Here is a 14278-nt window from a genome sequence, read left to right on the forward strand (position 1 = left end):
CTTTAAACAAAAATTGAACTATAATACAAAAATCCCAAATAAGATCGATTAAAAGCAAGATGAACACAAGAAACAATGTTTATTTTTACAACATCCTTGATTCCCAAACGATTTTAAAACAATAGTGGACATCATAGTATCCTTATATAAGTTATAATGATGATAGATATACCTAACATTAATCTCATGTATAAAGTGGCGTAACTCAATAACTATAAAATGTCTTTAAAATGACAACAAACGTCACTAAAGATTGATCTACATGTATAAATGAGTTTTCATTGCAAAGTTTACAATATATACATTTGTACCAGCTACATGTTATACGGATTTAATCAAAAGACTAAAATCAGGTATGTTGTATGTTCGAGATAAAAAGCCAACTATTTATGCTGAGGTAAAACAAAATAAGGAGATTCGGTATGATTGGTAACGAAAAGCTATTAACCAGGGACAAAAAGAACGAGAACGTTTTCAGGTAAACGGCACCGTATGACCCTCAACAATCAATATACTTCAAACTGGTAAAATTAGTTTTTTTTTAAGATATCATATTACAAAATATAAAACCACTCAAACGAAAAACAAAAATCAACCATTAACAGAAACGAAATAAAAAACAATGGCCTGATTTTTATTAAAATTCCCAAAATGATACAGAGTTACTGTGTACAAAGATAAATACTGAATTACATATCCTGATTTTACTAGACACAATAGAAAGTAGCAGGGTCAAAATTATTCCAATGGTCAGTTCAATCCTCTCCTTAATAAACTAGCATTAACAGCATAGTTTAAAACAAAGTGTTAAAAAGGTCCAGCTTTCATTCAGCAATGTAATAATAGTTGTTTACGGTTGTTATTTCACGAGTCAATATTTTACTAATATTTTGGTAAGTATTAGTCCTGATGATCGACATTTCAAATGTTAAAAAATAAATTGAGAATGAAAATGGGGAATGTGTCAAAGAAACAACAACCCGACCATAGAACAGACAACAGCAGAAGGTCACCAACAGGTCATAACATATTTCACGACTTTGTTACTGTATATCAGATGATACGAAGGAAAACAACTATTTATTGTTGAAAGATTACTAGCATTTGTTTATCTAATAAGCTATGAAGCATTTTATTTCTATTTTGAATTTACAGGTTTCAACTATTGTCAAGATAGTAAATTCAATTATGATTGACGATTTTATGCAGAGGTTTCTTAAGGGTTGACTTTATTGATTTATTTTTGTCGGTAAAAAAACACTGGTAAATTTAATTCGGTTTCTTTACCGTCGCAGTATAAAAAAAAAAAAAATTGAATTGATTGTAAATTAAGTTGTCTCTCTTAGACTCATTTATTGCAGACGTCGATCTTTGTTTTGCAAATAAACTGAGACAAAAATCAAATGAAGAGCGGCTTATTTAATCTAATCGATGATTGGTAAGGTTGGTATTTTATTTTATTCTATTTGCTTATAATTTAAATGTTCTGTTGCAACTTGTAAAGCCTAGGATTGAGAATGAAAAAAAATGAAAGCAACTACAGAAGCCAATGTTTTTATTTGTTTCTGCGATCGACAAGAATGTGAGCAGGTCCTAACATGTTTCAACACTGTCTCTCGTAAAATTAACATATATAAAAATATAAAGATTGAAAACTGCACTTTTCCCCACATAGGCGACAATAGTTTTTGTACTGTAGAAATGTATGCGACACACATAACAGAACAAAAAGCTTACGAACAAGTTAAAAAATAGAAAAAATATTTAGCCTTTTTTTTGGCTCCCCTACTTATAACTATAGGTTTCCGTTGTTTATCCTTTTTTGTACATTTTATGTCACAGTCAGCGAAATATTTTTTGTAAACAGGCTGATTTTGTGTGTTATACACACAAATATAGTCATCCAAAATGTTTTTTAGCTTCGTGTAGTCATTTAAAAAGGTCAAGGAGTGAAAAAATATTCTGTATTGTTTGGTTTCTGTCAAAATAACATATTTACGTCTCTCTTTTTATCAATAAATGTAAAATACAAATACTTTACACAATGGAATACTATATAACACCATTTTATGAAATTTATTCTTTTCTTACGTCAATGATCTCAAATGGTTTGTTATCACACAATATTTCAATTTAAAAGCGGAATAAATTTCCGATAAAATTTCAAAATGAATTATTACTATCACCATAAAGTGTCACTACAGATTAAAAAGATGTAAAGTATTGACAACTTAAATTACAAGGAAATTATCACAATTCTATTTATAGTATTGCATTATTGAAATTAGTATACTTGTACACCATGTACACTAACTGTACTTAATGAGATAGATCACTGTCATTTTTTGAGAAATAAAAGTAAGACAGCCAAATCTTTTTTCAAAGAATTGTATGTGTTGTAGTGGCAATCTTAACCACAGACCATTTTAGTTTACAAGATCGAATATATTGGCAAAAACGGATACTATTTAAATGTGTGATTATATTTTCTAATATATGCTTGTTTAAAGCAAATCATGATATAATTGTTGAAATTTGGATGGCTTCATCTAGATGTAATTTAGTTTACTATATATGTAAAGTCTTATAGACAAGTGCTTTGACGTTGAGAAGTTTTGTCAGGAAAGTGCATTCTTTTAAATGCACATTGCACTGTTGTAAAACCCAATGTGGATTCGTGGAATATGGGACAAATGGTTATTAGGACATGTAATTGGCATAATACTAGTACATTGATTGAACATATGTCGTTCTGACAGGTTCTGGCATCATGATTATAAAAGTGTTCAATGCAGTCAGAGCTCCTGTGTCGACATGGCTGACATTTCTTCAATACAATCATTTCTTGTAAATTTACTGTTAATTAAATGTTAAAATTACTTAAAGCACTTAAGAAGTGTTTTACACCAGACAGAGTTAACCTAGCCAAATTAAGCAATACTTTCAGGATTTTTATTTCTCGATTTCCTAATTGATTTTTGCCTCGTGTTTTAATTCGAGCGTCGCTGATGAGTTTTATGTAGACTAAACAATCGTCAAGCGTATTAATTTATATGTATAGTTTTAACGCCTTGGCAAACACTTTTAAACCTTAATGGGTTTACAAAAATGTGTTCTTGAAAAAGGATTATTTGAGAAACGTGTATTTTGTTTATATTCCTAGAATATTTTTCTACATCGGGAAATCATTCAACGTCTCAGTGTGAGTACTTATAATGACATGTTCCTATAGTAAAACAAAGTTGTACTGCGTGCAATAATCACTAATTCTTCTAAATGGTTGTTTACATCTTTGGTCGTCGGTCTTTGGTTGAAGGTTATTTCATTGGCAGTCATTGAACATATCTATTATATTTTATACAATGTAAAATATGCTCATCTGTTTATGTAGTTCATACGTGTTTCTCTTTTCTCGTTCAAATATAGATTAGACCGTTTGTTTCATTGGCACTCATACCACATTTTAGAAAATGGATGAACCCCAAAAAGAAGGGAAAATTACGTTTTTTGGTCATTGTTTCTTAAAATTTAACAGGATGCGCCTACGTGACCGAGAGAAAATAACGGTGATTTAGACAGCAAACAAAGTGCTAATGACATTGGAATAAAAAAAAATCCTGGATTACGTTGGCGCATGCACTTAAAAACTAAAAATTCGTTGTATACGAATCACCTGAAAAGTGAATAATAATTACAAGTTTTGAATAATAATAGAAAGTTTACACCCTCACCTCACCAAGTTGCTAAAATTAGTGGTTTTGAAGTTCATCCAAACAAACTTCAAGCATCAGGGAATATTTTAACATAATAAGCAGCTTTTAAAAACAATTATATTTGAAAAATGAGATAATAGGGGGCCAAACACGGGCCATATCGTAACTTGTCGTTTGTGTTTTCGTAGACTTTAATTATTTTTATATTTGGATAATTTATCACGGTTGGTCAAATTTCAGACCGCTAAAGATACATCAAGATTTTGTTTAAATAAAATTGAGAATGGAAATGGGGAATGTGTCAAAGAGACAACAACCGGACCAAATAAAAAACAACAGCAGAAGGTCACCAACTGGTCTTCAATGTTGCGAAAAATTCCCGCACCCGGAGGCGTCCTTCAGCTGGCCCCTAAACAAATATATACTACTTCAGTGATAATGAACGCCATACTAATTTCCAAATTATACACAAGAAACTAATATAAAAATAATACAAGACTAACAAAGGCCAGAGGCTCCTGACTTGGGACAGGCGCAAAAATGCGGCGGGGTTAATTATGTTTGTGAGATCTCAACCCTCCCCCTATACCTCTAACCAATGTAGAAAAATAAACGCATAACAATACGCACATTAAAATTCAGTTCAAGAGAAGTCCGAGTCTGATGTCAAAAGATGTAACCAAAGAAAATAAACAAAATGACAATAATACATAAATAACAACAGACTACTAGCAGTTAACTGACATGCCAGCTCCAGACTTCAATTAAACTGACTGAAAGATTATGATTTCATCATATGAACATCAGGCACAATCCTTCCCGTTAGGGGTTTAGTATCATACCATCATAGCATATATGAGAAGAACATAACCCGTGTCATGCCAACAACTGTTTTTAGAATAAATGTCTTTAGTTCCGACGCAAAGACCTTATCAGTGACTCAATATTAACGCCAAAATATGAAATCTTTAATGACTTGACAACAGTATCGTAATTATATCCCTTCTTAATCAGTCTATTTAAAGGTTTTGTAAGTTTCTGAGGTGAATACTGACACCTTTGTGCTTTATAAAGAATATTTCCATAAAAAATTGAATGTGAAATACCTGAACGTATAAAAAGTCTGCATGTTGAGCTATATTTACGAATGATGTCTTTATACCGATGATAAAATTTAGTAAAAGTTTTGACTAGTTTGTGATATCGAAAACCCTGGTGTAATAATTTTTCAGTAATACATACATTTCTCTCGTTAAAATCTAAAACATTGTTACAAACACGAGCGAATCGTACAAGTTGAGATATATAAACACCGTAAGATGGTGACAAGGGAACGTCACCATCTAAAAACGGATAATTAACGATAGGAAATGAAAAATCATCCCTTTTATCATAAATTTTAGTATTCAGCTTTCCGTTAGTGATATAGATATCAAGATCGAGGAAAGGGCAGTGGTCATTATTAGTATTAGCTTTATTTAAAGTAAGTTCAGCAGGATAAATTTCATTAATATACATACTGAAGTCGTAAAGTATACTTTCATTCAGAACTTTTATAGCTATACTTTTATTTTAGTAGTATAAACTCCTAAATCTACTTCCATTCATATCAGATAAGCAAATGCCCTTGTATAATACAATAATGCATGTGTATTTAAATGCATTACAGCGGATTATAAATCATAAAAACAGTGAATATAACATCATTCCAGTGTGAATCAAACAGATGTGTTAACATTATAAATTAATGTTCAAGTTTATATAATCTAGAACTTGTTTCTTTATGATCTCATTTTTTGTTTAATGTAAACATGGACAAATGTGACACGAATATCGATCTTATCTTGAAGATTTGATACAGAAACCGGATTGAGAAAGAAAATAGATAGATAATATCTCTAATACATCGTCTCAATATATAAAATATATCGGTACATTTAGTACAGTTGTTATCCATTCGTTTGATTTGTTTGCTGAGCTTTTGATTTTACTATTTAATTAGGCACTTTTACTCGGAATTCAGTATGTGCGATTTACTTATTAGTTCCAAGTTTGGAAGCTTGTTTTAAAAATGGGAGGTCTCTCCGAGCATATTTGTCCTGTTTAGAGCATATTAGTACAAATATTATTTGAGGTGTCAGGGGCGGATCCAGCCATTTAAAAAAAGGGGGGGGGTCCTTATACAGGACAAGGGGGAGGGTTCCAATTACATGTCCCCATTCAATTGCATTGATCGTCCAAAAAAGGGGGGTTCCAACCCCCGGAACCCCCCCCCCCTCTGGATCCGCGCCTGGGTGTCTAATATGATGCGATTGATCTGCAAATGAAAAATCAAGATGGTTATCAAAACACACAAACACACACACACACATACATGTTATTTCTCATCTCTTTTTTACATTCTCTTTTTCATGTTTCAGTTATTACCCTTAATAAGATAGAATATTTTCATTCTTTGAAATATTTAATTATTTACAAAGAGGTGTTATAATTTATCAGATTCATATTTTGGCAATTAAACCATCAACAGACAAGATAATACAGCCCACAAAAGCAGTGAGACGCTATCAATTCGAAGACAAAGAAATGGAAGCAATAGACATGATAATGATTTCATTCCGAAACCTTGCCTATGTAACATACACATGATACTGATTTCACTCCGAAACCTTGCCTATGTAACATAAACATGATAATGATTTCATTTTGAAACCTTGCCTATGTAACATAAACATGATAATGATTTCATTCCGAAACCTTGCCTATGTAACATAAACATGATAATGATTTCATTCTGAAACCTTGCCTATGTAACATAAACATGATAATGATTTCATTCCGAAACCTTGCATATGTTACATAAACATGATAATGATTTCATTCCAAAACCTTGCCTATGTAACATAAACATAGTTATGATTTCATTCCGAAACCTTGCCTATGTAACATAAACATGATACTGATTCATTCCGAAACTTTGCCTATGAAACATAAACATGATTATGATTTCATTCCAAAACCTTGCCTATGTAACATAAACATGATAATGATTTCAATCCGAAACCTTGCCTATGAAACATAAACATGATAATGAGTTTAACCTTGCCTATGAAACATAAACAAGATTATGATTTCATTCCGAAGTTTGCCTATGAAACATCTTCTGATCATTTACTGCATCGGGACATTTAGAGGACGCTGGTCCTGTTTGATCAAACCAAATTGCTCTTTTAAGAACAACAGAAAATATATAATAAGTATGTCTTACTTCTATTTTAATCAGATGTTTCTACATGTCACATCTTTCGAGTCTAAAGCCCCTAAGATTTGAAAATCCTACATATTTTACTTGTATAGACATGATAGAATTGCTATCATTTACAATTAAAATGTTCAGGCGTCGTTTTCACAAAAATACATATGACTTAGATTGATCAAAAGTCATGAATAATTCAGTATACTTACTGTCAATCTGATAGTCGTAAGTATTTTTGTGAATTTGATTCCAGGTTTTTGGCATTTAAACCATAAGAAAGATAAGAGAGAATAGGGATTCATATAGCCATACATAAGCAGTCATATGGCTTCAATGTCAATGACAGAAAAATGGTAGCAATTAAGCTTTCATCCGGAAATCTATCACTATAAAACATCTTCTGAAAATGATAACTGCTTCTGATTAATTCTAGTACTGTTTTATCAAAACAAATAGCTCTTTTTACAATAATGGAACAGAAACAATTATAAGTTATTACTTCTATGTAAATAACATGTAAACTACATCCTATACATACAATATATAAGAAAATAGCTACGATACCGCAGCTAATAAGAAAAATTCTATGGTCGATTAACTTGTGTCCTATACTTTTCTTAATAGTCGCAAATAAAATATGTTCATACTAAAGCTAGTTTCTATTGTTTTGATTGACGCCATATGAACTATCGATCTGATCTATCGAGACCCTAGAAATTGTGCTAATCATTCGGGTCACTAAATATCGAGCTGATCTATCGAGACATTAGAAACATACCTGATCTATCGTGTCTGTAAAAATCGTGCCCAACCATCAAGAAACAAGAAATCGAATTACCAGAATCGAGCTGATCTATCGCGTCACAAGAAATCAATCTGATTTATTTCAAGGGCTGCGTTCAATATCGTAGCTGCTACGTAGATTTGTGTCTATGAAACTTGTAGCCAGCCTTTAGTTTCTTCATAGATATTTATAGCAGGGTTGCGTTCAATATCGTAGCTGCTACGTAGTGCTATGTAGATTTTGACTTCTGAACGTGTAGCTATAGACTAGCTGCTTCATAGATATTGATAGCCGCTACGTAGCTGATACGATTTTGAACTTAACCCAGCTACGTAGCTGCTACGATATTGAACACGACCCTAATTATTTTTGTCACGAGATATTGAGGTGATCTATCGAGTGACTAGAAATCGAGCTGATATATCGAGTGACTAGAAATCGAGCTGATATATCGAGTGACTAGAAGTCGAGCTGATATATCGAGTGACTAAAAATCGAGCTGATATATCGAGTGACTAGAAATCGAGCTGATATATCGAGTGACTAGAAGTCGAGCTGATATATCGAGTGACTAGAAATCGAGCTGATGTATCGAGTGACTAGAAATCGAGCTACACGGATTGATTGTTGATTGTCTAATATCTAGGATAAATATTATAAGATGAGAACACATTTTGATCAATACTTTTAATGATTAGGTTCTTAGGAGCAACATGTTCTGGTGTATAAGTGAACATAGCTACAATTGTTAAAAAATACCGAACCTCTAGTGAGTTTCATATTCATGTTAAAAGATGAAAAACTCAGTAAGAAAGTCATGTCCAGTTTAAAATATTCATATGCGATATCGTAGGATGTATAATATGCTGACGAACTCGTCTATAGCCAGGATTGTTTTATGAAAAAGGTTTAAAAAAAACATCGGCATATCAATTGGATATCTAAAACGCCATTATCTGATCAATTGGGGATAAAAAGCAATGAATGAATGAATCTCATTTGGTTATTTATTTACAAGTAACATACATCTGAGTGTATACTTTTGATATTGATACATTTGGTGTTTTCTGATACCCCCTTAATTGCAGGTTACTTCTGAGTTAAGAGTGCTATTCGAAACAACAATCGGTCTAAAAATACCATTGAACGTGTATTGTCTGATTATCATACATGGCCTTTAGGGAGTGATGCACTTTAAGCAGTAATTCCCACGTTTAAATACACATGTACATACCCACAACCTATGTCGCTGTATCAATGAATTAGTTAATAATATATTTCTATATAGCATAATTATGATAACATTTATGTGTAAATATTCGAACTACATATATAAAGTCAAAATACTTATAAATGTGTTTAATTTCGAGATTACATGAGGAAACCATAGTTTATCTGAGTGAATTGAAGATTAAATATTAAAAGTTGTTCAGGAGTGCCATACACGTGCAAGTATAGGCAATTAATAAGTTCAAGGTCAAATGAAATGTAAGACAGACACTTTAGGCGTGCCATACACGTGCCAGCATAGGAAATTAATAAGTTTAAGGTCAAATGAAATATAAGACAGACACAGATTCTCAGACATCTACGCAGCTTTTAAAAGGCCACATACATTAGTACCATTGTCTACATAAACACAGCGTTGTATCAAATTAGTACTCGAGCTAATGGAGACCGGATATGATATTTACACCAGTAATAGCACGATAGAGTAATTATTTCATCTGCTTGGAGTCATAGATCTTACTGTGTGTTCGCTAACTAATAGCTATCTGAAGGCACTGAAAATCTAATGTCAGTAGAATATTGAGAGCAATTTGTATAATAGGCTTGATCCTTTTGAATGTATAAAGTTATAATAAAAACTGTCTTTAGAAAATCACAGAAGAATGTATTCTATTCAAAGTCATAATTATCCTTGCTTGGAACTTCATCATGGTAAGAAAAGTCTTTGCATTTCATTATACTATTTATACTTAATAATATATTAAAATATTTTTGAAACTCCTCCAGGTTATACAAACTAAAAACAATCTTTCTTCTAGTCCTCATTTAATCAGAAGAAGAAAAACAAGATAACTTGCATTAATCATAGAGGTTTGCGTAACGTTACAGTATTCTTGGAAATAAGGAGTATTGTATTTTGCATAACGTCCAGTGACAAATATTTCACGTAAATCCAGAGTCATCTTAGAAATATTCCAAGTTGACATTACTTATCCTTAGTTTTTCGTCTAAAATCAATAGTTTTAAATCTGTAAATATTTTGAAAAAAGTCAAGTCTATAACGAATGCAAGATAGCTATTTCTGCAGTTTTATTATTAAACTGAGATGTTCAAATGTATCGAAAATGAACCATGCACGAGCTAGATTGATTGTTTGGTGTTTTGTGTTTGTGGCGCGAATTAAAAACCTCAGTTTTTGACAGGATAGTAGATAGTTAGATGTTTTGCATTAGACATTGCCGAAAATGTGAGCTGAGCATTTATGAGATTTTGAAACTAAACTTAATCCTTCGGTTCTTCATTTCGCCCTCATTTTTAACCTAAATTAGTTATTTACAATACTAGAGATATAACACGCAGATGCTCAACACAATACTAGTATTAATTATAATAATGATATAAATTAAATAATTAAATAAAATTTGAATCTGTGAATAAATGTCTAACTTCATGACGACGTGAGAAATCAACATGGCGCCATGCTTCATGTACAATCTTGGAATACCATTTTGTTGTCGGATATAACATGTAATTTGAATATTTACACAGCTCAATAAACAATTCAAAGATCGAGGAGCAGATGCAATATGAACATCATAACCACTTTAATGAATATTGGATTATAGTTTTACGTCACTGACTCGACTACACTAAAATTTACATGTAAGGGATAGTCGGGAACAGGAAAAATAGATTTCATAAAATTAAAAAAAAATGAGAACCTAGGAACAAGTGGTAGCAACCGTTATGGTTAAGATCGCAGACTCGGTCCGTTTTTGAAAATCGAAAAAAAAGAACGTCTGTTACGATCAATATTTTTTTCCCTTTTATATTTTTTCCTAATTCTGTTAGTTTTCTATAACTTAACGTTATTAATTGTTAAGTTTTTTTCTAGTGGGGAAAAGGAGGGAAGTAAATAAAACAAATAATTGATAGGAATGCTCGTTTTTACATGATTTAGAGTATGCATGTGAGCCCTCCCCGTTATACCCTTGGAACATTCGGTTGTTTGACTGATTTCCTGTTATATTTCACAAGAAGTAGGTATATCACGGTGCGGGACTGAATTATTCGAGTTACCCAGACTACGACTGCTACGGTTCAGTCTGTGTTAAACTGTCTCGTACATTCTGTAATAGTCAGAGTTCAATGATATAGCACTTCCTAATGTAAAACTAAAGATAATTCGTTTAAAAAATTCATTTCATTACATAATATTGAGACATATTAATATTTTGATTTCATATCTTTTAATACAGCTTGCGAATCTCGACTTTTTGTTAGAACGTGTTTTTTATTCATGTCTACTACCGATATAAAAGCAAAAGTTATGGTATAATATTTATAGCTTGTTATTTTAGTTATAGGAATATTTCTTGATTTTGTAGGAAATTGTTTTGTTGTTGATAGTTAGTAATGGTCTGAGGGTCTTAAAGGAGTTTAGAAAAACAAGAATAGTGGACCAAAAATAAAAAAAAACAAGAATAAAGGGCAGATAAAATAGAGAATTAGAGGGGTGTTTAAAATAAGCACAACAAAATTATAGAATATAGAATAACGGACAAAAATAACAGAATAAAGGGCAAAAAAATAGACCAAAATAAGCATAGCAACAAATATAGAATAATGGACAAAAGGTACAGAATAAAGAACAAACAAAAATTGAGAACAAAAAAAAAAAAAGCAAAACAAAACTTTATGAATAGACAAAATTTGCAAAATAAAACAAAAACAGAGAAAAAATATTCAGAAAACATGTGAGAATTAATTATTGCAGATCAATCCTTACTCTCATTAATTGCGTTTAGTGTATTTCTATCATCACCTTCCATTATTCATCTTTCGATTCTATATATTTTACTTGTTATTTTCATTCGATATCATTCTTGCACTTGTCACAATTTTTATTGTTATGCGTATCTTTGTATGAATAAGATGTAGTTTTATCATATTTTAGTCGAGTCAGTCTTGATCGTCAAAAAAAGTGGGGGGTTACAATGCAGCTAGAAACGCCCGCACCCGGAGGAGTCCTTCAGCTGGTCCCTAAACAAATATATTACTAGTTCAGTGATAATGGGCGTCATACTTAACTCCGAATTTTACACAAGAAACTAAAATTAAAAATTATACAAAACTAACAAAGGCCAGAGGCTCCTGACTTGGGACAGGCTCAAGAATGCGGCGGTGTTAAACATGTTTTTCAGACTTCAACCCTCCACCTGTAGTTACAATTTATTACCTTATGTGTTGTGCATTCTTTGTCTGATGTACAACCATTGAGAAGCAGTGATTTCGAATTCTTATTTCAAATATTATGATACAGTCATTCTTGTGAAAAAAGATAGTACTCGTAACTTGAATATTTTGGAAGCATACTATTATATCTAGTAAAGACAAGATATTTGTAATAGTACATGTAGTAACTATTTGATTTTATAAACACAAAATATTTCGTATGAAATATAGAAACAAATTTTGTATCAACAAAATATTTCGTATACATGACATATATACATATTTCTTCCGGACATCATTACAGATATTTCAGTCTTGGGGAACATATTTATTCACTAATTGTAGGCTTTGAAACTATCAGAGATAGTGTTAGGTGACCACGAGTACTCGAAGATCGGTGCTTTTTGTCTTTTTTCTTTGAAGTTAATTCTTTTTTTGTACTTTGTGACAATCTGATAAGTCAAGCGATTTTCAACTGATTGTAACCTATTGTTCGAACATCGTGGCGTTACATCTGTAAGCGACCAATCTCCCCTAACATGAGACAGTGGTTTCAAATAATATATGTTCGTGTCTGTTACTTATAAGAATCTTGTAATTCAGTTGTTTTTGTTGGTGGCGGTAGTCAAGATATTTGTTTTTCATTTTTTCTTCGAGTATAAATCAGACTGCAATGAGATAGGTGATCAAAAAGTCTGACCAGCAACTCCTGTTCTGCTAGTTTTTATCGTTATTTTAGCACTAATACAGATAACAGCCAGGAGTTTAATTCAAATTTAAAATAAATGCTTTAAATTCACTTACTTAAAGCTTCCGATTCAACGAGACAATGTATTTCCGGGTGAAACGCGAACTTTCTTATTAGAGTTTGTCAGTCATATTTAAAAAAGGTATACATTAAAAAAAAATCTTACCTTGAAATGGATGTGCACGGAACAGACTGAACTGCTCTGAGGGGTTTATGCGCACGAGACGGAATTGGTTTATGTTCAATTTGTTTCCGAGTTCTTGTACGACGTTTTATTGACGAAAATGTCCTTTTCAATTTATCCTTAAATGTTATTTCTTCGTCTTCTTCGAAAACATCTAAATTCTGCATGGACGTTGACAATTTAGTCTTAGAATAGATTTTAAAATTTGAATTCATTTCCAACTTTAAAAGAAACTCTCTTTAACTCACAAAAGTCATAAATCACAACAGATTTTTATCTGACTTGAAAACATAAACATATTCCATTACACTTTATGTTTGATCTTGTGATGTGAAATAAACAACATTTCCGACTTTATTCCTTAAAAGTAAGAACCAAAGATAATAACGACTTTCCAAATTGGTGTATCCACGAAGCGTATAATTGAAAATCGGTCACTAATTCATTCGTAATTATATAATCCATGAAAAATGATCAAGAAATTGAAAGAAACAAAAGATAAAACTTTGTCTGTCAATGAAAATTCAATAAAGCACGCACATCAGTCAAAATCGGAAACAGCACTAATAATAGGAAAACATTTTGATTGCCTTTTCAGTAGATTATGCCGAATACACTTGACACCTATTGCGAATAAAGTTGATTTGTTGTAAACATGAAATAAACTGACTTACTTTAATCAATACGCGACATTTAAATCATTTTGACCTGCTAGGGGTCTTTCAACAAGTGTCATAATTTACAGTAAATTCGTGGGATTTCTAATAGCAAATTTGTTCTTTACGACTAGAGAATTTGTACAAATCTTATCGCTTGCTGATTGAGAGAATTAATCTGTTGTTATTGACGTGAATATTAGTGTAGTGTGTTTTTTTATGCTGCACCTATAAGTCTTACGTTGACGAGATTGCTTCATAACGTATCGATCAAAACATGATATTTTATAATATCTTGGAAATAAAACAATTTTATAGTATAGAATGAGATTCATTTATTAATCACCCTTTCGTACCTTTAAATGTTTAATAGTTACTTAAGTATATCTTTTGTGATATTTATGATTCTGTATACTTTATCTGCAAACTAATTCTTTCCGTAAACAAAAAATGACCATTTTAATATATCTACC

The 14278-nt window shown here is 31.6% G+C and overlaps 1 protein-coding gene across 1 annotated transcript in view; it reads right to left on the minus strand.

Annotated features, from left to right (window-relative positions):
• The window catches only part of LOC134708574 (GTPase-activating Rap/Ran-GAP domain-like protein 3), an 83278-nt gene extending 69876 nt beyond the window's left edge, over positions 1-13402 (minus strand). Inside the window, exon 1 of the mRNA XM_063569219.1 lies at positions 13132-13402. Coding sequence (XP_063425289.1) covers positions 13132-13364 — 233 coding nt within the window. The 5' untranslated portion in view covers positions 13365-13402. The remainder of the gene's footprint in view (positions 1-13131) is intronic.
• Positions 13403-14278: the final 876 nt, after the last annotated feature.

The sequence above is a fragment of the Mytilus trossulus genome, chromosome 2, assembly GCF_036588685.1.
Source record: "Mytilus trossulus isolate FHL-02 chromosome 2, PNRI_Mtr1.1.1.hap1, whole genome shotgun sequence".
NCBI lineage: Eukaryota > Metazoa > Mollusca > Bivalvia > Mytilida > Mytilidae > Mytilus > Mytilus trossulus.